This window comes from Oncorhynchus clarkii, chromosome 3, assembly GCF_045791955.1.
Source record: "Oncorhynchus clarkii lewisi isolate Uvic-CL-2024 chromosome 3, UVic_Ocla_1.0, whole genome shotgun sequence".
In the NCBI taxonomy this organism is placed as follows: Eukaryota; Metazoa; Chordata; class Actinopteri; order Salmoniformes; family Salmonidae; genus Oncorhynchus; species Oncorhynchus clarkii.
The window spans coordinates 9979603-10006810 of NC_092149.1; the positions used below are offsets into that span (position 1 = coordinate 9979603).

The window sequence follows — 27208 nt, forward strand, 5'->3', positions numbered from 1 at the left end:
GAAGCAAACTAAAGAGTGTCTATTGTATTGATAAGATAACAATCAAAACACATGTCCTCAAATATGCTCTAACAATCAAAACACATGTCCTCAAATATGGAAGGCAGGCAGGAGGTGAGATCAGGTGGGACCATTTAAAAAAAAAAAACTTTATTTAACTAGGCAAGTCAGTTAAGAACAGATTCTTATTTACAATGACGGCCTCCCCCGGCCCATCCCTAACCCGGCCGGACGATGCTGAGCCAATTCTGTGCCGCCCTATGGGACTCCCAATCGCGGCCGGTTGTGATACAGCCTGGAAACAAACCAGGGTCTGTAGTGATGCTTCTAGCACTGAGATGCAGTACCTTAGACCGCTGTGCCTCTCAGGAGCCCATTCTAGCCAATGAGAGGGCAGATACGCGTGTGAACAACAGGCCATAGAGATGGAGGACTCATCTTTGTATCTGTGCCATTATAACGTCTGTGACAGTTTGGGCAGTCCCATTAAAGCTATCTCCATTTTAAAGTAGTCAATTGTTTTCTTCATTGGCTGATTGCTACCAACTCATAGGAATCCCCATCCAGTTGAAAACGTATAAATGGTGATAGCCCTCAATGGCAATAACCATGACAAATTGGATAATATCCATGATGAGTCCTCTATCAATTTCAATTCAAATGGCTTTATTGGCATGGGAAACATATGTTTACATTGCCAAAGCAAGTGAAATAGATAACAAACAAAAGTTAAATAAACAATCAGAAATTAAAAGTAAACATTACACTGACAACATATTATGGCTATAGACCATGTTCTAATGATGTGCAAATAGTTAATGTACAAAATGGAAAATAAATAAACATAAATATGGGTTGTATTTACAATGGGGTTTGTTCTTCACTGTTTGCCTTTTTCTTATGGCAACAGGTCACATCTTGCTGCTGTGATGGTACACTGTGGTATTTCACCTAATAGATATGGGAGTTTATCAAATTTTGATTTGTTTTTAAATTCGTTGTGGGTCTGTGTAATCTGAGGGAAATATGTTTATCTAACATTATCATACATTTGGCAGGAGGTTAGGAAGTGCAGCTCAATTTCCACCTCATTTAATGGGCAGTGTGCACCTAGCCTATCTTCTCTTGAGAGCCAGGTCTGCCTTTCTCAATAGCAAGGCTATGCTCACTGAGTCTGCACATAGTCAAAGCTTTCCTTAATTTTTGGGTCAGTCATGGTATCCAGGTATTCTGCCACTGTGTACTCTCTGTTTAGGGCCAAATAGCATTCCAGTTTGCTCTATTTTTTAGTTAATTCTTTCCAAATTTGTCAAGAAATTACCTTTTTGTATTCTCATGATTTGGTTAGGTCTTATTGTGGTTTTGGAATCAATTCCTTTTAGGTTGTTGTAGAATTTAACGTCTGTTTTCTGGATTTTGATAATTAGCGGGTATCATCCTAATTTTGCTCTGCATGCAGTATTTGGTGTTTGACGTTGTACACAGGGGATGTTTTTTCAGAATTCTGCATGCAGAGTCTCAATTTTGTTTTTCCTCATTAAGTGAATTCTTGGTTGGTGAGCGCACCCCAGACCTCAACCATAAAGGCCAATTGGTTCTATAACTGATTCAAGTATTTTTTTTAGCCAGATCCTAATTGGGATGTCAAATTGTATGTTCCTTTTGATGGCGTAGTAGGCCCTTCTTGCCTTGTCTCTCAGATCGTTCATAGCTTTTCAGAAGTTACCTTTGGTGCTGATATTTAGGCCATGGTAGGTATAGTTGTATGTGCTCTAGGGCAACGGTGTCTAGATGGAATTTATATTCATGGTCCTGGAAACAGGACCTTTTATAGGACCATTATTTATGTCTTACTGAGATTCACTGTCAGGGCCCAGGTCTGACAGAATCTGCGGAGAATATCTAGGTGTTGCTGTATGCCCTCCTTGGCTGGGAACAGAAGCTCTGACAACAGGCACAACTAAGATATAAAGTCATTTTTTGCCGAAATGCCACAAGCGTCCACTTTATATATATATATATATATATATATATATATATATATATATATACACACCTAAGATTTACGAAACGTCCTATTAAATAAAATAAGCGTCAAGTAGCAAATGAGAAATTACCATTTTTGTTTACTAAATTCGACACTCATTGACCTCCATACAAAAATGATTTACTTAGTTGGTTTATTTTCGTGGCCAGATTTTGGGACGATTAAAACTTCTCACTTCGTCTCTTCCTCTGAGCGAACGAGACGGGGAGGGACCTACCTACATAAACTCCCAAATTTTGATAAACTTGACCAATAAAGTCTCGTTTTCGTTGCAAAACGTTTTCCGTTTGAAGTAAACGGTTTCAGTAATACACCCCTGAAGAAGAACGCGACTTCTTTTTACTGACGCCGTGGGACGTGATATTGCGGAAGATACACACACACGCCACAAATGAACTCTGGTATGGTAAAATACAATTATTTACACAAAAATTGGTAGTCGTATTCGATAGGCTCTTATCAGAGACAATGCTATGGATTCGGTGTTTTATATGACAACCTCAATAGTAATAATAAACTAGCCAAACCAAACTAACTAGAACCAATACTTGTATCCTGGGAGCAAGACCATAATCATAATAACCCTCACCTGATTGTCTGGTGAGGTTTAGTCTAACCACAAGGCAGGTAACCACTAGAGCGTTGGACCAGTAACCGAAAGGTCGAATCCCTGAGCGGACTAGGTAAACATCTGTCGTTCTGCCCCTGAACAAGGCAGTTAACCCACTGTTCCCCGGTAGGCCGTCATTGTAAATAAGAGTTTGTTCTTTATTGACATTCCTAGTTAAAAACAGGTTAAAATAATATTGTCAGCATTATAACTACTGTATTTTTTTTCATAATAAAGACATATGCCGTATGCCTGTCCTGCTAGAAGAACGTGTTAGAATCCTATTCAAATGAGGAAGCCCCATTGAAAGTGTTCTTGTCGTGATTGTTGTTCCATAGAGATAGATACAGGACTCTAGTGCCCCAAAACCGGTCTAAGCATGGGCAGCGCATTTGAAGACTTTCACTATTTTGAAGTATTCATTAACTTATCGGTTAAGGAATGAACACATAATTCCATCCAGATCATCAGGAGGGATCAGCCAATGAATTATATTTGTGAGCAAACATTCCATAACTGCAGGTGGCATTCAATCACCAACCTTGGCTTTGTACCTTTTCAAACAACACACTCCAGGTGGCAGTATGCACCCTTTCAGTTAATTTACTATCTCATAGAAGTAGTAGAAGAACAAAAGTGACTACACTGCCCATGCTCTCACAGACGCCATAATAGGACAGATACAATGTTGCGTCCTCTAACTATCTCTATGCTATGTAGGCCTACACACACACACAGCAAAGCACGTTGGTGGGTGTGATAACTGCGGGCTGAAGTCTACAGCGGCGCTTGCCTGTCAGTGCCAGTGACGTGGAGAGGCAGAAGTCAAGCAACTCTTCTGATTTCTCAAGACAATAGAAGATTCGAAATAGGTATTTATTGTCGACTTGACATTGCGGGCAACCTTTAAAAGTGGACCTTATTGCGCCAGCGAACGAAGCACGTGGTGAGTAGCCTTGTTTATAGAGATTTGTTGATGTAAAAGGCCTACCGGTATCTACTTTTCCGATTTGCGTCAAATGTTTCCCCAGTTGTACGTGACAATGTTACGTCAAAGCTCAACACATTTCTTCAGAGTAAAGCAATCATGAGTATACCCTGTAACAGTGTTTATAGCCACCCATCGATACTGCAACGAACGTGCGGTTCATGCCCCGCCCTCTCTCACACCAAAACACTCAGCTGTCACTGTCACTAGCCAGCTTTAGCTGATATTCAGAATCAGATTTTGGAGCAAATTACATTTTAACCTCTTTAATACATGGAAAATCTGTTTTTAAGCCGTTGTGTTTCAACGTCTAAAGTAAACAGTCGAATGACATCAATCAGTTGGGCTGAACCCAAGCCATAAGAATGACTTGAAGAGAAGGCGTTTTAGAATATGAAGGCAACTTCAGAAGTTAACGACTTCAGACTGTAAAAAGCTAGCCTGGGAAAGGTAAAGGGGGATACCTAGTTAGTTAGTTAGTTGTGCAACTGAATCCAGTCAACTGAAATGTGTCTTCTGCATTTAACCCAACCCGTCTGAATCAGACCAGTCTCTTTAGCCCAAAAAACCTACAAAACTTCATTCGTTTTCCCGTAAGCTATGGCGGAGTTAGTGCATACAAAAAGACGCCATTACTATTTCTCTCTATTGAACGTTGAGATTGCTGAAAGGCCAGCTTTTTTTGGCAATGACAAGGAGTGGCAAGGAGTGGAATGTTAGCTAAAGAGACTGGTACTCAGACTAGTAAAACACCTCAAGGCTGAACCCCTGAACATACCACACCTTGTTAGGTAATATATATAATATATAACAATATATATATATTGTTTTAGGCCAGGTGAAGGTGCTGCAACTCACATTTGCAAGAGGAGCAATAAGTAATTTGGTTACCTAGAGCAACATTTGTATGTGCAACAACTGCTATTTTATTTTATAGATTTAAATAGCCAATGTTTATGTATTTAGGCTATGCAAAACATATTTTCACTGTACACTGATACTCGGATGTTCAAAACTGAAGAATGCTATTCTGGCCTTGTCATTTTGGTCCTTGTAGGCAGTCATGTTTAATTCATTTGTTTCCTATCTTGTCTCTCCCCAGGCTTCACAGGGAGAGGGGAAAATGCAAAAAAGCTTGTCAGTGTATGACAGTGATGGCTCAACATTTGCACCTCTGGTGGTCATCGAGTTGGTTTCGGAAACCAAAGAGGAAGCCATCGCATGGTTACTAAACAGGGTCAGAGACAAGCAGCAAGATGGAGGTACAGTACATTGAGCTTAGCTTACCTACTGTATATTGGGAACAAAGATTTGAAGCTTCCCAACAGTTGAAACATTCTTCTCTCCATCGCTTTTCAAATTGCCTCTGCTTCCTCTCTTTTGGCTTTCACTCTATCGTGCTCTCTGAAAGTGAGCGAAACTGATCCGATAACATATCTGGGCCCGTTTTCACAAAGCGTCTCAGAGTAGGAGTGCTGATCTAGGATCTGTTTATAAAATATTATTATGATCTAAATAGCAAAACTGACCCTAGATCAGCACTCCCTTTATGAATACGGGCCCTGATGCCACCTGCGATAAGCTATGTGAAAACAAAGCAGGCTGACCTTATCACTTATATCGTGAAATACATACTGAAAAGAGCACGGTTCGGTACAATAGTGTGAAAGTCCCTTTTAGTTACTGTATCTATTAACCAGTCAGTCTGGCTCTGTTGATACAATATGGTTGTCCTAGGCTACGTCCCAAAATGGCACCCTATTCCCTACATAGTGCACTACTTTTGACCTGAGCCCTGGTCAAAAGTAGTGCACTATAAAGGGAATAGGGTGTAATTTGGGATGAACACCTAGTCTATTGATGCCTTCATACCTGTCCTGATTCCTCTGCTGTGTTAGGGGCTGAGCTGCTGGTGGAGCAGCTGACTCCAGGAGCTCAGGGCACGGAGAAGGACAACCCCAATGTGTATGTGGTGGGGGCCTCCTGGCAAAGGCTCCTATACGGAGCTGAGGACGTGGGCCTCTTCAAGGAGTTCAACGACGGCTCCATGAGAGGCTTCACGTATGCCAACAAGCACAACTTCAAAGAGTTCCAAGGTAATCTAGGGTACAGTACGTCACAAATGGCTCCCTATTCCTTATCGCATAGGGTGCCATTAGTGATGCATACATAGTAAACTGTGAATGTACTGTAGATGATGAATAGTATTTTAAATGTTCTGTATTATATTATTACAACTATATTACTATACAATTACAATACAACACAATAATTAGATTGATATGTAAATACAGCGTGTTGTTTAAATAAACATCATTACTACACTAGTGTAAGAGCACGTTATTGTATTGTAAAGTGACTAATTGTGTTAATTGTCTGTGTCTCTATACTACAGGTGATGGGGATGGTTTTCTGAGCATGGCAGAGTGTCAATACATCATAAAACATGAACTGGACAACCTGAGGGCCAAGGATGAGGCCCACGTGCCTGGATATCCGAAGATGAAACTGTATCCAGGGAAGTCAGTCAGTAAGTACACCACTGACCCTATGACCTCAGCCACACTGAAACACTGGGTGCACAGTCATCAAACCTGGGTTCAAATAGTATACATTTTCTTTCAAATACTCTGAGCCTGCTGCCTGGATTGGAATGCCAGATGGGCAGGGTTTGGACTTTTGTGACTATTCCATTGGTTCTATTGTGCTAGGGAAGCTCATAGCCATTAACACTGTGGGAAGTTTATTAGGTACACCACTCCGTTCACCAAAATAGTGCGCTCCTACAGACAGTGAGTCATGTGGCCGTGGCTTGCTATATAAAGTAGGCAGACAGGCAGCGAGGCATTCAGTTACTGATCGATTGAACGTTAGAATGGGCAAAGCGACTGAGCGTGGTATGATGGTCGGTGCCAGGCGTGCCGGTTCCAGTATATTTTCATGCATGACAGTGTCAAGGGTTTACCGAGAATGGTACGACAAACAAAAAACATCCTGTTGGGCAGAAACGGCTCGTTGATGAGAGGTCGAAGGAGAATAGCAAGAATCGTACAAGCTAACAGGCGGGCCACAAACAGGCAAATAACGGCACAGAACGTCATCTCGGAACGCACAACTCGTCGGTCCTTGTCACGGATAGGCTATTGCAGCAGACAACCACACTGGGTTCCACTCCTATCAGCTAAAGACAAGAAGCAGCTCCAGTGGGGATGCAATCACCAATACTGGACAATTGAGAAGTGTAAAAACATCACCTGGCCCAACGAATCCCCGTTCCTTTTCCATCATGCTGATGTCAGTCAGGTGTATAGATCTTCTGTATGTCTCAGTCAAGTTCAGCACACATGAAAACCAATACTATTTGAACCCAGGTCTGAAGCCAATTCCATATTTGAAACATAACATACATAATCCTCACATTGTCTCCCCATCAGAGTCAGCAATAAGGACAATAAATATGCAAATGTCAGTGGATTATTCAAACACCAGATAAGGAGTCAATGCTCTTGCTGAGCAGATAGACTGCTATTCAGCTTAACCAATTGTTTAGAAAAATAATGCAACGTTTTGGAAATAATTTAGTCAAGAAATGACATGAAATTAAAGCTTTTTATTTTTATACAAATATACTAGTAAATATGTGGGTCTGTATGCTATTGTTTTAGAAAACTAAGCTTTCTCTCATTATGAGGAAAGTTAACAGTTCAAACTCAACTGTTTTCATTGCTCTCAAGTAGCCAATGTTCTCAGTCATTTTTAGCACTTCAGCAACTTAACAAGGTAATTATCTCTCACCAAAAGAGCATAGGCCTTTGAAAACCCTGGTCCTCCAGTACCCCCAACAGTACACATTTGTTATTGTAGTCCCAGACAAACACACCTGATTCAACTCCTCAACTAATCATCAAGCCCTCAATGAGTTGAACCAGGTGAGTTTGTCTGAGGCTGTAACAACATGTTCTGTTGGAGGTACTGGAGTTGGGGAAACACTGGCGTGGGCCACTAGTTCAAGTTTCGTTATGTTTATCTAATAAAGATGGCTAGAATCACATGACAAATAGCGTCAGGAGACTGGGGGTGGGGGGGTGTGAATGGACTGACTCTTCTGTTTTTAATGTAATCTCAGTACGCAGAATGCAATCAAAGGGGATCCTTGTCCAAGTTTTCCCTCTGCATGAGAAGGAGGAACTCAAAAGGCTTTCCTTTTCCTGGTTCAAAAAGATCAAGTTGTCCTTCCAGCCTCTTGGTAAGTTACAGTTGCCATGGCTTGATCATTTTGCCCTTTGAATCCTAAGGCTACACAGTATTATCTTAGTGTTATCCATCTCTTTCAATATGAACTTCACTGGAGTATATACAATGATTAGGCTATCACCATGTACAAGACATGGAACATTCTAAGAACCTTCTAATAGCTTGTTTGTGACTAAATCCTCCCCATGATTCCCCATGGTCCATCCAGATGACATCAGGCACTACTTTGGTGAGGGTATGGCACTCTACTTTGGTTTCCTGGAGTATTTCACCTTGGCCCTGATCCCCATGGCCCTCATAGGGATACCATACTACCTCTTCGACTGGGAGGACTACGACAAGTTCACGGTGTTCGCCGGCTTCAACCTGGTGTGGTGCACGGTGATCCTGGAGTTGTGGAAGCGCCTCAGCGCTTCGCTGGCGTACGGCTGGGGCACCCTGAGCAGGAAGAAAGCCTTCGAGGAGCCGAGGCCGGGCTTCCACGGCGTCTTGGGCGTCAATCCCGTCACGGGGCGGGCGGAGCCACTCTACTCAAATGCCAAGCGTCAGCTGAGGATCTACCTGGTGTCTGTTCCCTTTGTGCTGCTGTGCCTCTACCTGTCTCTGTACGTCATGATGATCTACTTTGACATGGAGGGCTGGGCCTTGATGATCCATGATGAGGAGCCTACCTTCTGGACAGGACTGCTACTTTTTATCCCTAGTATTATCTACGCTGTGGTTATAGAGATCATGAACCTCATATACCGCTATGCTGCAGAGTTCCTCACTGGCTGGGGTGAGTGGGATTGGATGGGTGGGTGGGTGGATGAATGCATTTTAGCTCATATTTTATAATACATACACTGTTGTTTTAACAATGCAGAAAACAACAGAACACACATCATTGAGGCTAAAAATACATTGTCTTAATGCTACAGTGGTGTTTCCTGTGTTCCTCTTGTTCTTTTGCTGACTGTAGGGAGAGTTGTTGACTTGATAGAAGACACACTGTTTATGAAGTCAATGTTATTTTTGCTTTAGAAAACCACAGGCTTGAGTCAACATTTCAAAATCACCTGGTCCTTAAAGTACTGGTGGTGAGTCATACATGAAATTGGTTTGTTTCCATGATCATTTCAAGTTTCCATTGATTTTGAAAATCCTTTTGTTAACAGTTTACTTGTCATCTTCTCTCCCCAGTTCAACTTCTTCAACTGTTTTGCCTCCCTATTCTACATTGCCTTTGTGATGCAGGATATGGTGCTTCTCAGACAGGTGGGTCACTACCAATGATGTGTATATATACCCTGGATGACTAACAGGGGGCGCTGTATTGAAGCCACCGCGCAGCCATCTTGGTAACCCTCCTTCATTGTAAACAAGATTTTGGAAGCTATAGAAATGCATGTGTTAATGTCTACATTTGTTTTTGACATGTGTATTCTATTACGGACACAAATGCATCATTTTATATTCTATGTTAGCAAAACATAAAACAAAACAAAGATATAAAAACAATCTTAGTGTATATATATATAGTTCTATTGTTACTGTCTCTACTACTACTACTACTACTACTACAACAAAACATCTTAAATACATGTAATTCTGTCCTATTGAATTTCAATACTGTAGAATTCCATTCATTCCTATAGAGGACTGCTCCCACTGGGGAGAGCCATAGCATAGCATCAGCAATCCAGAGTTTATACACATCATTGGTCACTACTAGCCTTTGGCCTTAATGTTCCGATTCAAGTGATCCATCATTCCAGACATGGATGGCTAGAGGCACTAGCAACAGAGACAACGATAGATATATATAAGGCTCTCACTACTAGCAATATCCCCAATGCTGTTATTGTGTTATTCATTTTCTGTCTAAATAGCACCCTATTCCCTATATAGTGCACTACTTTTAACCACAGCCCTAGAGCCCTGGTGTAAAGTAGTGCATTGTAAATGGAAAAGTGTACCATTTGGGATGCAACCAGAGTTGTTTACTGCTGCTACTACTGCTGCTTCTTCTGTTGCTGGTGCTGCTACTTCTGTTGCTGCTGCTTCTGCTTCTTCTGCTATCAATCAATCAAATGTATTTATAAAGCCCTTCTTATATCAGCTGATGTCACAAAGTGCTGTACAGAAACCCAGCCTAAAACCCTAAAAGCCTAAAACCCCAAACAGCAAGCAATGCAGGTGTAGAAGCACAGTGGCTAGGAAAAACTCCCTAGAAAGGCCAAAACCTAGGAAGAAACCTAGAGAGGATCTAGGCTATGAGGGGTGGCCAGTCCTCTTCTGGCTGTGCCGGGTGGAGATTATAACACAAGATGGCCAAGATGTTCAAATGTTCATAAATGACCAGCAGGGTCAATAATTACAGTGGTTTTCGAGGGTGCAACAGGTCAGCACTTCAGGAGTAAATGTCAGTTGGCTTTTCATAGCCGATCCTTCAGAGTATCTCTACTGCTCCTGCTGTCTCTAGAGAGTTGAAAACAGCAGGTCTGGGACAGGTAGCACGTCCGGTGAACAAGTCAGGGTTCCATAGCCACAGGAGCAGGTGGTCTGGGGACAGCAAGGAGTCATCATGCCAGGTAGTCCTGAGGCATGGTCCTAGGGCTCAAGAGAAAGAAACTACTACTGCTGCTACTATTTCTGCTGTTGCTTCTACTTATCCTGCTGCTGCTGTTACTTATCCTGCTACAACTGCTGCTGCTGCTGCTAATACTACTTATCCTGCTGCTGCAACTACTACTATTGGTGCTACTGCTGCTACTACTACTTATCCTGCTGCTGCTGTTACTTATCCTGCTACAACTGCTGCTGCTGCTGCTACTACTACTTATCCTGCTGCTGCAACTACTGCTATTGGTGCTACTGCTACTAATGCTGCTGCTACTACTTATCCTGCTACTGCAACTACTGCTATTGGTGCTACTGCTACTAATGCTGCTACTAATGCTGCTGCTACTACTTATCCTGCTACTGCAACTACTGCTATTGGTGCTACTGCTACTAATGCTGCTACTAATGCTGCTGCTACTACTTATCCTGCTGCTGCAACTACTGCTATTGGTACTAATGCTGCTGCTACTACTGCTACTACTACTACTACTACTACTGGTGCTACTACTACTACTACTGCTGCTGCTGCTGCTACTACTACTACTACTACTGGTGCTACTGCTGCTGCTGCTACTACTACTACTGCTGCTGCTACTGCTACTACTACTACTACTGCTGCTGCTACTACTACTACTGCTGCTGCTACTACTTATCCTGCTGCTGCTACTACTGCTGCTGCTGCTACTACTACTACTACTACTACTGGTGCTACTGCTGCTACTACTACTACTACTACTACTGGTGCTACTGCTGCTACTACTTATCCTGCTGCTACTATTGGTGCTACTGCTGCTGCTACTAATACTGCTGCTGCTACTAATGCTGCTGCTGCTACTACAGATACTACTACTGCTGCTACTCCTCATACTGCTGCTGCTACTCATACTGCTGCTGCTACTCATACTGCCGCTGCTACTCATACTGCCGCTGCTCCTCATACTGCCGCTGCTCCTCATACTGCCGCTGCTCCTCATACTGCCGCTGCTCCTCATACTGCCGCTGCTCCTCATACTGCCGCTGCTCCTCATACTGCCGCTGCTCCTCATACTGCTGCTGCTCCTCATGCTGCTGCTGCTGCTCCTCATACTGCTGCTGCTACTCATGCTGCTGCTGCTACTACAGCTGCTGCTGCTGCTACTACTCATACTACTACTGCTGCTACTCATACTACTGCTGCTCCTCATACTACTGCGGCTACTCATACTGCTGCTGCTACCAATGCTGCTGCTACATCTACTGCAGCTGCTACTCATACTGCTGCTGCTCCTCATACTGCTGCTGCTCCTCATACTGCTGCTGCTACTCATGCTGCTGCTGCTACTACAGCTGCTGCTGCTGCTACTACTCATACTACTACTGCTGCTACTCATACTACTGCTGCTCCTCATACTACTGCTGCTACTCATACTGCTGCTGCTACCAATGCTGCTGCTACATCTACTGCTTCTGCTACTACATCTACTACTAATGCTGCTGCTACTACTGCTGCTACTACAGATACTACTACTGCTGCTACTCATACTACTGCTACTACAGATACTACTACTGCTGCTACTACAGATACTACTACTGCTGCTATTAATACTGCTGCTGAAACTACTGCTACTACTCATCCTACTGCTGCTACTCATACTACTGCTCCTACTACTGCACCTACTGCTGCTACTCATACTACTGCTGCTACAGCTGCCACTCATACTACAGCTGCCACTCATACTACTGCTACTACTGCTGCTACTCATACTTCTGCTACTACTCATACTACTGCTGCTACTCATACTACTGCTGCTACTATTGCTGCTACTCATACTACTGCTACTACTACTACTACTACTGTTACTACTGCTGCCACTCATACTACAGCTGCCACTCATACTACAGCTGCCACTCATACTGCTGCTGCTACTCATACTGCTGCTGCTACTCATACTACTGCTACTACTATTGTTACTACTGCTACTACTCATACTACTGCTGCTACTATTGTTACTACTGCTACTACTACTATTACTACTACTACTACTATTACTACTGCTGCTACTCATACTACTGCTACTACTACTGTTACTACTGCTACTACTCATACTACTGCTACTACTACTGTTACTACTGCTACTACTCATACTACTGCTACTACTACTGTTACTACTGCTACTACTCATACTACTGCTACTACTACTGTTACTACTGCTACTACTCATACTACTGCTGCTACTATTGCTGCTACTCATACTACTGCTACTACTGCTACTACTACTGTTACTACTGCCACTACTCATACTACTACTGCTACTACTACTACTACTACTACTGTTACTACTGCTGCCACTCATACTACAGCTGCCACTCATACTACAGCTGCCACTCATACTACAGCTGCCACTCATACTGCTGCTGCTACTCATACTGCTGCTGCTACTCATACTGCTGCTGCTACTCATACTACTGCTACTACTATTGTTACTACTGCTACTACTCATACTACTGCTGCTACTATTGTTACTACTGCTACTACTACTATTACTACTGCTACTACTACTGTTACTACTGCTGCTACTCATACTACTGCTACTACTATTGTTACTACTGCTACTACTCATACTACTGCTGCTACTATTGTTACTACTGCTACTACTACTATTACTACTACTACTATTACTACTGCTACTACTCATACTACTGCTACTATTACTGTTACTACTGCTACTACTCATACTACTGCTACTACTACTGTTACTACTGCTACTACTCATACTACTGCTACTACTACTGTTACTACTGCTACTACTCATACTACTGCTACTACTACTGTTACTACTGCTACTACTCATACTACTGCTACTACTACTGTTACTACTGCTACTACTCATACTACTGCTGCTACTACTATCTACTATCAATATCCTCTTTTATTTCCTTTCAGAGTCTGGCCACGCTGCTGATAACGTCTCAGATCCTGAACCAGATCATGGAGGCCTTCCTGCCCTACTGGCTCCAGAGGAGGAGGAACAAGAAGGCCCATAAGAGGATGATAAAAACCATGGAAGACAAGGAGCTGCCCCTCTCTGAGCAGGTCAAGCTGGAGGCAGACATGAGCACCTACCTGGTGAGTTGCTGGACTCAAGTTACGGGGGAATGAATGTGTAACTAGGAAGGTTGTGATGAATGTGAATGATACCTTCATGTGCGTTGCAGTATCTTTACAATACATTTGAGTCATTTAGCAGACGCTCTCATCCAGAGCGACTTACAGGAGCAATTAGGGTTCATTCCTTGCTCAAGGGCACATCGACAGATTTTTCACCTAGTCGGATTGGGGATTCGAACCAGCAACCTTTCGGTTTCTGGCCCAACGCTCTTAACCACTGTCTTGATTGGTTATGCTGTTATGCTTGCCTTATACACAGAATACCCCCATCAAGTGAAATGTTACTGCAGTGTTTAGACAAAGACATAGATGAAGAGTCCAGTGGCTGAAGTGGGTATTGTAATGCTCTCGTCTAACCTCATGAATCTGTATAAACTCTGTTGTGTTCTATTAAGGGAACATTTGATGACTACCTGGAGCTGTTCCTGCTGTTTGGCTATGTCAGTCTGTTCTCCTGTGTCTACCCTCTGGCCGCGGTGCTGGTGGTGCTCAACAACGTCACAGAGGTCTACTCGGATGCCTTCAAGATGTGCAAGGTGTTCAAAAGACCCTTCTCTGAGCCTGCAGCCAATATAGGGGTGTGGCAGGTAAGGCTGACCTAATAGCTCTTTCTACTCTGTTTAGTTCTCTATAGTACATTTAGTGTGGTTGGTTGGTTTGATGGACTTTATTTGATAATTAAAGGAGATAACGTTTTCAAGGATAAAAAGGTTCATGTCGAACTGTGATGATTGTTTTGAACTGTGGTGGATAGGAAGGAAAGGGAGACCAGTCAGAGGGGGAAAGTTCCTGTGTTTTCTTTTCTTCCAGCTTGCCTTTGAGGCCATGAGTGTGATCGCCGTGGTGACCAACTGTGCCTTGATTGGCATGTCCCCCCAAGTCAAGTCCTATTTCCCGGAGTCAGAGACACAGCTCATAATGTGGGTGGTGGGCTTCGAGGTACTGTACCATTTTCACACCTCTCACTCTTCACACACAATCTGACTAGACATGTATGCAATCATTTTTCCTACTCATTTTAAAATAGAATTCAACTTATTTCCAAGATTGTGTCTGTTTTGGTGCTTCTTGCGCCTAAATAGATTTGAAGCAGGCTGGCCAGCAGATGATGCCAGAGAGTCATAGAATGAGAGCTCCATCCTTGCTGCTTTGGTAGCGTGTGTAAAGATGATGATGACAGGGTGTTTATGTCCTGGCTGTAGTGTAGGTCTTGTCTCGTCTCCTCCACTGTGTCTTTGAGTGCAGCTGTAAGCAGGTAAGCGTACAGAGGGTAGGCCAATAGATAGGACCTGTGTTAGTGGGGGAGATATGTGTGGAAGATGCACTGTTAGATCTTCCAGACCCAGAATAACTCCAGTCAGTCCACGTTTGTTAGGATCACAATTGGAGGAGCTCGTTGTGCAACATCCTCCGCATGCACCTCCAGCCCTCGAGAGAAAATGCTTAAAATAACTAAGACAAAAAAGAGCAGAGGGGGGGCCTGAAGCAGAGGAGAGGTAGTTCATTAGAATAGAATACACTTATTTTATTAGTCCTTAGAGGCCATTCTAGTGTGTTTTATCTATATGCTAAACAACATTGTATTTTTATGGATTTGAAACGAGGTCATGGGTTAATGTTTGGTTGAAAATAGTTTTTGCATTTGTCTACAGAACAGCTGCAGAGCAAGTAAACCAGTTATCTTAATACTAACTGTGTATGACAATCCCTTTACTGCGGTTCAAACACTTCAGATTTGTGCATTTATTGATTTCCTGTCTTTGCACCAGCTAATACAGACCAGCAGCAATACAGACAGAATCATGGCCATCCAGATAGGCAGCAGTAAATACAACACACCTCCTCCTGCACATACTGTATGTCTCCAGCGCCCAGGGAGTTGCCCTGACCACCCTGTGAGAATGAAGAGCGTGTGTGGCCTGTATACTCTGTGCCTGGGCTCTGTGCTTGGCTGCTCAGGCCTTGATGCTGTGTGGTAATATAATGCCGTGACCTCTAACCTCAGTAGCTCAGGCTGAAGTTGGCACAGAGGTGAGCTGCTACAGAGAGCAGGGTGGATCAGAGTTTATTTTCTTTCTATTTTCTCTCTCGCTCTGTCTCTGCAATCCACCTCACTCTGTAGAACATGTGATGTCACACAAATCTACAGCACGGGGGTTATCACACTGAATTACTGTTTGGTTGTCTGCGCATGAAAAAGAGAGAGGGATCGTGAGGGAGGGATAAAGAAAACAAGAGAGAAATAGGAGAGAGCACAAGGTTGCGAGAGAAGGAGAAATGAGGGTAGTAGCTGAGAGAGATGAACCTACCTCACTAGCTTATTGTACATCCAGGCACGTTTCACACTGCTGCCAAGCAGCACATTTCCTGTAGATCTGTGGGTTGGCGTCTCCCTGCCAGATGATTCAGTCCATTACAGACTGGAGCAGCAGAACCAGCCCTGCTATTCAGCATGCAGGGACAGGGTACACACACACTGATCCTTTTCTGGATGCATTGTTTGTTTATGTATTCATTGAACGTTGTCAATACTTAATCACCGCAAAATATCTGCCAGAAACGATTTGAGAAATATTCATGAATCACTGATCCACATGATACACTGTGGCAGAGGCTATAAATATCTAGATTCTATTCTATGAATATCTAGATTATATTCTATGAATATCTAGATTATATTCTATGAATATCTAGATTCTATTCTATGAGTAGTGCTACAGAGGCAGTCAATGTTGCGCACATATAGCCTGCATCCCAAATGGCACCCTATTCCATATTCTCCCCTATGGGACATGGTAAAATGTAGTGCACTATAGGGAAATAGTGTACCATTTAGAATGCTGACATAATAACCAAGCCAGTTACAGGAAGCAGAGCAGGATAAGGCTATTAGGGCCTCTAGTGCCTTCTGTCAGGGATGTCAGTCCTGCTCTAAGATACAGAGAACAGGTCTTTCTGAGTCCATCCAGCTCTACGACACAGAGTGATATGTTGCTGCTGTACAATACCTCATTTCACCTTTGAGGTGCAGACAGTACTATAGTGCAGTGACTTATGTTGTGGGACCAGACCACCAGATCATATAGGAGGAGAGTGTGGAAAATACTGACGCCCCCCCCCCCCCCCCCCCCATTTAAAAAACATCTGTAGCATCAAATGAAAAAAATGTATCTTGTGGAATTTGATTTCTTCACAACCATATAATGGCGCATTGATAGATCACATGTATGGAAGTTAGCCTATCTTGCATAAGTTTGTGTTTTAAAGGCCATGGACTCAGTCTAGTCAATGCAAAATGTTACGAGGGCCTTTCGGCTCTGTCTCTCTCGCTCTCCTGGCTAGCTGTTATTCCTCTGTCCTGTCTGTGATTGGCTGGGACAGGGCTCATTGTTAAGCAGGTGATACCTGGGTAATTACTGTACAGCATGGCATACTTCACAGAGCAGTAACCAGGCAACAGGGTAGCCGAGCCACGGACACAGAGACGGTCGGAAGGAGGGGAGAGAGAAGAGAAGGCTAAGGATCAGGAGTAATTTAAACACTTGATGATGCCTTGGCAGTCAGGGCATCCAGGCCAGGCATTCTCTCCAACCTCTGTCTCTGATGCACTGATCCCAGTATAAGCGGTCACTAGACATTGGATTGATGGAACATTCCTAGATGTAATGATTAGCCTACATGCAAAGATTATTATTATTACACCAAGTTTGCACACACTAAAATGCTGTTGTCATTGTCAAGTTGAATGTGTTTGTACATTTGCACAGATTATGTAATAGAGTTATAGTTCATGTTAACTTAACCTTTCATGCATTATCCATTGACCAAAGCACAGACTGACTATACTTATTAAAAATTAGATGGAATAAACATTCAACGGAAAAAGGAGAAATCGGGATGAAAAATTTATATTTTACCTTCCATCCTATTCCCAGATATAGCCTATACTATTTATGCTAGTAAAACACATCAGTAGTCTTTGTTGTCACTTTCTCCATGAGGGTTAAAAAGGCAGGGAGTCAGAGAGCCAACCCCATTTTACGGTGTTTTTCAGATAATCAGATTAGAATCCAGCAGCAGGTTTGCCATGCCCCAGACCCTGGGCACTGACAGTTGGCATTCCCTGTACCAACCAATCTAATCCCTATATACAGTAGCTAGTGCACTAGGTTTGGCAAGGGCCCATAGTGCTCTGGTCAAAAAGTAGTGCACTATGTAGGGAATAGGGTGACATTTGGGATGTGTCCTGTGTACCAACTTAATCCCTGAACACTGCATCTAGTGTGGCTTTTACTTTGCTGTTTGATTTAAATATGTAAATGTATTTATCGCTATCAAACAGTGACACATTTTTAGAAAATGTTACCTAAGCTCTCTCTCTGTGTGTGTGTCAGGGTTTCCGTTGTGAAAATGTGGTGCCAGACATTTGACCTATAGCATTTTCATTTAATTAACAGACATTTGAGGAATGTACTGGTCCAATATGATTAGGGTGTCTGCCCACAGTGCTCAGAATGACAGAAATCACATTTTAGATGATGATAATTCATTTTAACAGAACATGCAGGTGGAGGATGCAATGACGTGCGTCCTTACCACTTTGAATACGTTAGAATAACTGTCCACATTATCTTTTTCTCAGCCAACAAGATGACTGACCAACAGCAAAATCACTAGTATATGCATAGGTGGGACGTGAGTTTCAAGTTCTTAAATAATAAGCTGAGCTCCTCAGTCATGTTTTCTTCGCCTCTATTTGTCAACGAAGTCTGTTTGTTTTTTTAACATCCATTGTGAAAGATAGTTCCTCAGAATTTGAAAAATCTTTCCAACACTCCCGGCCTCGATAATCACCAAGCGTTGGTGTGAAAAAGAGAAATATCATGATCTGATGATCCCATATAGCTAGTGGAAACGTCATTAAAAACACCGCTGTCTGTCCGGAGTTCACTGGCACAGAAACTTCAAGGGGCTGGAATAGGCTAGTTGATACAGTGTTGCAAGTTCCCTATCAACAGCTTTTGGCCAGACCCAGTTGATGATTTGATACAATGTTGCACTTCACTAGCAATAGCCTAAGTCAAGACAGACAGAAAGAGAGGCAGACAGGCGGAGTAGAGATTCATGTGATTGAAAGAACCAACATTTTAATCAGGATATTTTCTACTGTTTTAATTTGTCAGCTTTAGGCACTAGTAATATCTACAGTTTTCGGTTTGGCTATTTGTTTCAAGTGTATTTTCTGGCCGAAATCCCCCACCCCCCCTTTCTAATTTCCTTAATTTTGTGGCTATAGTCAAATACTTTCTGTGGCTCACAACAGTCAAATACCTTCTACAGAACAAACAGGATAGGCAACCAAAATTAATAATTCATGTGTGTTATATTACAGACAAGGGAGTAAAATGTAGTCAAGCAATAAACATTTCAGAACAACTACTAGTCGAATAAGACATGGGAGAGATGACGAATTTTGGCAAAGAGATTTATTTATAGACTAATACTCTTGAAACAAATAGCCAAACCGAAAACTGCAGACATTACTCAACTAAAAGACAGATTTGAGTATTTTCATTGTCGTCTCTTTACAGCAATAGCCATTTGCTTTCCAAACTATGTTTCCCCACAATTTAATTTATAATTATTGCGATACGGCTTGCTGGTCTTCTACTTTTCCTTGACAGTTGTACCTCCAACAATCATCTATTTGATATTTGCAACGTGCACAGCCTAAATTGCGCGAGCTGTCTTTCCTTCCGACTTGTAGTCAATGAGATTTAAAACAACTAGACTAGGGGAAGCTAATGGTCCTCTGTGGCTAAATCATGATTTAGTTGCCTATTTTGAATGATTTTATTTCTGTATTGTAGGCTAATTAGGCAATATCATTTTGGCAATTTATTTCAATTTACTTAGGGTAAGCTTAGCTTCCCCTAGCATTATGGGCTCGCCACCTATGTCAATCTACTATCCCCCATAGTAAAAAGAATTGACCTATTCTATTGGTCAGCTTGTCGAGAAACAAAATAGCCCAAACAGACCCTGGGACAGTTTTGGGACAATAGAAAAAAAATGTTAAAAAGCAATGAATCTTATGCAACAGACCAGAACATTTGGCTGAAAAATGTAAAATTGGCCTTTCCAATTTTATTTGTTGGCTTTTCAAAAAATGTTATCCCGAAAGCCGGCTATTACCTGCTAACGTGTGTGTGTGTGTGTGTGTGTGTGTGTGTGTGTGTGTGTGTGTGTGTGTGTGTGTGTGTGTGTGTGTGTGTGTGTGTGTGTGTGTGTGTGTGTGTGTGTGTGTGTGTGTGTGTGTGTGTGTGTGTGTGTGTGTGTGTGTGTGTGTGGACAGAAACAGAACATCCAGTGACAACTCTAACAGAGGTTTGTCCTGTAATTCACAACCCAGGATGAAATACTAATGACCTGTCTGGGGGATGCATAGAGGATGTCTGGGAGAGGAGAGGACGGTCAGTCAGTCACTCGGTTTGCTCTGTCTGTCCTGGTGATTTATCTCAAATAAAGGTTGACACAGAGGAGAGAGGAAGGGGAGTTGTGATGTATGGTGGAGTAGTAAGTACCTCTGTCTGGACACAGAAGCTGGGCTGGCACACCGCTACTGCAGAGGTGAAGTGAAGATGTCCGTTTAGCCTGCTGACGATCAAGGATGCAGGTGTAGACGACTTCTTAAGATGGGACATAATGGGAGTGTATGCAGCCCAACTCTACTGCAGACTGTGTATGGTCTTATTAACCACTCTTACTGTGTCATTGGTGTAACAGCCAGAATAGTAGGAGGGTGTCACAGATCCATAACACTAGTGTGCTGACGATATCTGAATTGTGCCTCTGAAATCGTGCCGCAAAACCCCATATGGTTGGTATTTCACAACATGAGTGACAATGAACGGGGGCATATATCTACTGTAGGTATGGGAAGTGGGAGAGGGGCTATTCTTTTCATGGGGATGAACTGAAATTGAACTCGCACTGTAAATAAAGTGGGCTGCAGTGTTAAGGGCCGTCCACACCTAGGACATTAACTAGAATGATAATTTTAGATTTGTATCTTGATAGTTTTTGTTGTAGTCATCGTCATAGGTGTGGGCGGCCCTTAAAGATGGTTATTAGGACGTGTTTAGTACTATGACAGAGTCAAGAGATGTCAGAATGTATAGGGAGGTAACCAAAAGGTTGCTGGTTCGAATCCCCTAGCCAACTAGGTGAAAAATCTGTCGGTGCCCTTGAGCAAGGCACTTAACCTTAATTGCTCCCGTAAGTCGCTCTGGATAAGAGCATCTGCTAAATGACAACAACAAAATAGACCGTTCCTTAGCCGTCCCTTCTTGTCTTGGTCCTTTATAATGCTAAAATATGATAACACTGCCTTGTATAATGCAGCTGGCTTTATTTGTTTGGCTCCTAACAACGCTGTCTATCTTTCTCCCTCACGGTTTGCTTTGCCAAAGGGAAATCGGCTATTATCCTCTGAAGCCACTGTGATGTAGTCTGTGGTGTGTGTTGTTGAAGTCCAGAACCCTTTGTACCCAGTAACTGAATGTCTGATTCTGTCACCATGGTTGTGGTCTCCTTTTCTGTTCTGTAGAGCACGATCAGTCTAGTGCTAGCTCTAGTCATATCTGTGCATTGACTCAGATACTGTGCCCTGAATCCCACCATATTCCCTATTTAGTGCACTACTTTTGACCAGGGCCCATAGGTCACAGGTCAAAAGTAGTACACTATATATGGAATAGGGTGCCATTTGGGACTGAACCTGTGTATTAATGTAGTGTGCATCAGCTCTGTGTGAAGCTGTGCCCCCCTGCTGACTGGCAACTCTATTTACAGCCCTTTGTAGTCCTGTTCAATGCTATTCTTCTACTATATATGACTCCAGTCTAGTCTTATTGAAGCTACCTGCCTGCTGTACTGAATAATCTCTGCAGGCCTGGAGACCTCTCCACAACCCTCCCTGTCTCCTCTGCCCATCAATGCCTTGGGTGCAATCCCAAATAGCACCATGTTCCCTATATAGAGCATTACTTTTGACCAGGGCCCAGAGGAACAGGTCTCACACCGACCTCGGGGAACATCGAGGAACAGTAGAGGAAACAGTACCTGCCTCGAGAGATCAATAAACGGAAATTGGATCGAGCTGAAGTAACTTGGTATGAATCATCTTGATGTAATCATTCATTCTCATGTGGGAGACGTGCCACCTCTTTCTGCATTAGTCTCATATCCTTATAGAACACACAGTCTGCTGCCAGACTCTGGCCTGTCACATTGTGTGACTGCACGGTGCTCCATGAGGCTCATTGTCACTGCAGTTGGCTGTCCCAAGGGTTACTGCAGAACCATGCATGTCTCCGCAACATGTCGAAGTGTTTATGGCAAGCCACCAATGGCCGCCTTTCAGACGAGATCTATTCACAAACCCCCGACGTGAAAAGTTAGATTAAGAAATTCTGTTCGTGCCGCTTCACAGAATAAATTGTAAAAAATGACTCCCGATCAGTTGGAATCAAGGTGGATTGAAATGCTAATTTGCTAAATGAACAAGGCAGTGCAGTTCTGGCCCCAGCTACATGGGGTGAATACTGAGCAGAGGGGATTGTGGTACAAAAGGCCACAGATTGCCATGCTAGCACTTACAGGTACTGTCTCAATTCACACTTCTGCACTGTTTAGAGCATCATAGAGAAGTAGTTTGATATTGAGTCAGGGCCTCAAGATGAAATGTACCCCTTTCAACTAACATTTGCATTTGTTAGTGTTCTTTGGTTTTCCAACGTGTGCCAAGCCAACCCTATCTCTCTAAATGCCCATAAACTCCTATTGTCAAGTACCAATCAGCTAAAAGGCTGTGGTGTTTTTAATGTTGCATTTCAATCAGTGTAACAACCTCAGTCAGCGTTGAGGCCAGACAGACTGGACTCCCTTCGCCCTTTTACATTCGCTCTACTGTAAATTCTACTACTTAGCTCACATTTTCTGCATCCCAAATGGCCCCCTTTTCCTTACATTGTGCACTACCCCTGAGAGGCCCTGGTCAGAAGTAGTGTGCTATAAAGGTATTATGTTGCCAATTGGGATACACAATTGTCTGTAATAAAGTAGTGTACGGCTGAAGGACTGAGAGAGAGGGAGCGCCACACACACCTCCCCATCCTTCTAGCCCAAACCACCTATCTGAAGAACACTTTTCATAGGAGAAAACAGCATGTAATAACAGTGTTAGGAAGTTTTCAGTCGACAACATCTGTCAGGCCTAACATGTATGAAGCCTTTTACTGCGATGAAAGCGGTGGCTGAATCCGATGGAATTTTGGCTGGCACATACTGATGAGGTACAGCGTGTTGTGGCAGCTGGCAATTCTCCAGCAATGACAGACCTGCTTTGCATAGCGGTGTGTTGGCATCGATTCAGAGTAATAAAGCTGCTTTCTGGTCATGCAGTTCGAAGTACACTTCTCTCGGCCGTAAAAAATGTATTGAGAAAAAAATGATGTATGTGTTGGATATTGGTCAGGTTGCTACCTCTCTCTCTCACACCTTATCTTACCTCACCTCACCTCAGAGGGGCTGTGAAGATAACAGGTGTGCTCTTTGCCACAAGAGTCGTCCTCCTCACCCCACTTCCCCTTTGTCTGCTGTTCATCTGTCTCCTCCAATCACCTCAGAGGGAGGAGGGTGGGCCAGTGTTGTACTGGGGGGCCTCTTTCTGTATTCACAGCACTCTCTTCTCTCTTCCTTTTGAGAGATTGGGATTGTATTTTCAGCAAAGCCCTCTTGCCTGTCTTTACCATTACAGTTTAATATTGAGCTCCAGTGAACTGCTTAGGGGCTGATTTAAAGAGTTAGGGTCCAGAAGGGTCTTCAGCTTCTTAACTCTCACACAGAATAATCAGCAGGGTCTTACTGCATGTTTGTCAGCCTGTAGTCTCCTGTTTTGCTTACAGTATTTCAAGACATTCGTTGATTATGTGGTCTTTAGTTAAGAGGCGTGATCTCTTAAAGGGTAACCCTTTCAGCATTATATCCGGTAAAATAACGGATAAATAAAAAATAAAAATCATTATTCTATGGTTTGGCGTGTTTATCGTTGTACGGGTTCGTTCGTACTTTTACCTGACGCAGGTTTCACGTGAAAACACGAGACAATGGATTGGCTCATACATGATCAGCAGGTTTCACGTGAAAACACGAGACAATGGATTGGCTCATACATTGACCTGATCTGCAGGTTTCATGTGACAACAGGACTGTTTTCAGACTGTGTGGGTCAGGTCAGCTGCTTGTTGTTAGCCTCGCTCTGAGAAGGAATGGAGCTAGTTCTGAAAGAACAGGGAATGTTCTGGTTAACTTGACTGACGTTGTTGTCCCGTTGGGGAAATGTTGTTGCAGTATCATGTACATGTTTAAATTACAGTAGACTATAAATTACAATACAAAATTCACAAGTTCCATCCAGCATATACAGATGAAAGAAGACCAGCTAGATAGGAACATTAACCAGCTGTTTAGAGGGATATCACACCTGACACCAATGATTGTCTAGTTTTGTAATGTCAATGATTGGACACCGGTCGGTGATGGTGTTTGTTTGTCTCAGAGCAGTTTAGATTGTGTTGTGATGTTTCACGTTGCATCTGTTCAATCAGTTTAAAACTATTAATGATATCAACTATATCAACTATATATGTTTCTGAATTCTAGGATAATAGAGAAATATAGTTTCTCAGTACAATATAACATCATCATACATGTCTACTTTTCCTGTTACATGTCCTAAAGTCTCCCCATACTTCCCTGTTGTTCCTCTGTCTGCTGTTGTGGTTGCAGCACTTCCTCTTGGCCTCCAAGTTCATCCTGACCTTTGTGATCCCAGACGTCCCCAAACACATCCAGATCAAACTGTCACGTCTGGAGTTTGAGTCCCTGGAGGCTCTGAAGAAAAGGGTAAGTTTGACTGACTGACTGAACCCCTCAACTGTATGGTGTGTTGAATAACACTAGCATGACATACAGAGTGGTTTGACCTAACTTGAGTCTAAGGTGAAAAAAAGCAGGTACCATCACTCAACCTTAAACTCAACTTTTTTGGGGGTGTGTATAAACCAAACAACTATGAAGTTCCCAAAAATAACATGAAGGGACTTCAAGGTGAATAACATGTATAAAGTAACCCTAGATGAAGGAAAGCCACAGACTTCTGGGTGGATAAGCTGGGTATATGAGGTGTACGGCTGACGTGACTCTCTCTGAGACACCCATCAGGTTTATCATCTAGGTCTGATGGTTTAATGATCCATGTAGAAGGTTGTTCACGCTGCAGCTAACTAACAAACTGTGTGTGCGTGTGCAATATTGTAATGTGTTAATGAGGCTCTGCTATTTTGGCAGATGTTTATCACCTTGCATGTAGCTCAGAAGCAGGTCACACACACTCACACAGAGGACACCATCATCTGATTTTCCAGCACCAGAAAGAACCTGTCTATAAACGGCTTACATACCGTGTATAATTAAGGACAAAACAACAGATTATTTTGCAGAATTATTTTGCAGACCCATATTTCTCTCCATAACAGAATGATGCAGACCCATATTCTCTCTATTTCTCTCCATAACAGCAATAATGCAGACCCATAAACAGAATAATGCAGACCCATATTAATGCAGACCCATATTTCTCTCCATAACAGAATAATGCAGACCCATATCTCTCTCCATAACAGAATAATGCAGACCCATCTCTCTCCATAACAGAATAATGCAGACCCATCTCTCTCCATAACAGAATAATGCAGACCCATATTTCTCTCCATAACAGAATAATGCAGACCCATATTTCTCTCCATAACAGAATAATGCAGACCCATATCTCTCTCCATAACAGAATAATGCAGACCCATCTCTCTCCATAACAGAATAATGCAGACCCATATCTCTCTCCATAACACCATAATGCAGACCCATCTCTCTCCATAACACCATAATGCAGACCCATCTCTCTCCATAACAGAATAATGCAGACCCATATCTCTCTCCATAACACCATAATGCAGACCCATCTCTCTCTCCATAACACCATAATGCAGACCCATCTCTCTCCATAACAGAATAATGCAGACCCATATCTCTCTCCATAACACCATAATGCAGACCCATCTCTCTCCATAACAGAATAATGCAGACCCATCTCTCTCTCCACAATACATTAATGCAGACCCATATCTCTCTCCATAACACCATAATGCAGACCCATCTCTCTCCATAACAGAATAATGCAGACCCATATCTCTCTCCATAATACATTAAGGCATACCCATATTTCTCTCCATAACAGAATAATGCAGACCCATATTTCTCTCCATAACAGAATAATGCAGACCCATATTTCTCTCCATAACACCATAATGCAGACCCATCTCTCTCCATAACAGAATAACGCAGACCCATATTTCTCTCCATAACACCATAATGCAGACCCATCTCTCTCTCCATAATAGAATGCAGACCCATATTTCTCTCCATAACACCATAATGCAGACCCATATCTCTCTCAATAACAGAATAATGCAGACCCATATCTCTCTCCATAACAGAATAATGCAGACCCATATCTCTCCATAACACCATAATACAGACCCATATCTCTCTCCATAACAGCTTCATGTAATGTATTCAGTCCCTCAATACATGTCCCAGAGCACTTCGGTAAAGATAAATGACAGGAGTTAGGTTAATGGTATTGATATGAGTATGCTGTTGAGCAGTAGCTTGCCTCAGCTTGGCACTGCAGTCATTTACTGGATTAAGGCTGAGTGCTTCAGCAATAAACTAGCATGTCTTAGCTAGCTATCATTTCTCTCAGCACTGCAGAAAGAAGGGCGGGCCATGAAATACATCACATTGATTGGTGGTATTTCTGATGCTTCTTGTTCTTGTCCAGCTGAATGTTGAATTTAAGCAGATTGGTTGATTTCTTGGTTTGTTTGTGCAGAGCCAGGCCCATGGGCGGTAAGTTGCTTTGGGTCGTCTGACTGAACTCTGCTATGCAGGTTGTGAGTTTGTCTGGTTATGGTTTGAATTGAAAGCTTCTCCTTTAATACCTAATGCCTGATATTAATCCTGTGAATAGAGAAGGATAAGCTACTTAATAATGTCTACGTGTCTTGCCCAAGTTGGTCTTGTGGTGAGGTTTGTGTATGGTATGTGTTGTGATGGTACTTGGTTACTGCCTTGTGTTTTCAAGCCAGTCCCAGGCACATGAGTAGTGCCCCTGCTACCATGGCTATTGAATGTCTTGCCGTTTGTCTTAATAACTCTTCCTCATAAGTCATTCATTTTAATCTCCCTCTAGCACTGTCCTTCTCCTCATCCCACCATCAAAACCCAATTCATATCATCTTGTGGCTGTCCATCTTGATTCCTAATCATTACAGATATTCTCAAGTTTGACTTGGCCTTTGCTTCATCAGGTTTAACATTCTTGATGAAATTAATTCACTCCACCTTTGGCCTTTTCTCTATATCACTAATGAT

The 27208-nt window shown here is 42.7% G+C and overlaps 1 protein-coding gene across 1 annotated transcript; it reads left to right on the plus strand.

Annotated features, from left to right (window-relative positions):
- Positions 1–3443: 3443 nt before the first annotated feature.
- On the plus strand, positions 3444–25132 carry LOC139405593 (anoctamin-10-like). Its single transcript, XM_071148005.1, has 13 exons — positions 3444–3603; positions 4748–4907; positions 5544–5741; positions 6041–6175; positions 7772–7891; positions 8108–8677; positions 8923–8978; positions 9082–9156; positions 13427–13609; positions 14047–14238; positions 14462–14590; positions 24503–24619; positions 25064–25132. The coding sequence occupies exons 2-13, from the start codon at positions 4769–4771 to the stop codon at positions 25130–25132; spliced, it is 1983 nt and encodes a 660-aa protein (XP_071004106.1). The 5' UTR covers positions 3444–3603; positions 4748–4768.
- Positions 25133–27208: the final 2076 nt, after the last annotated feature.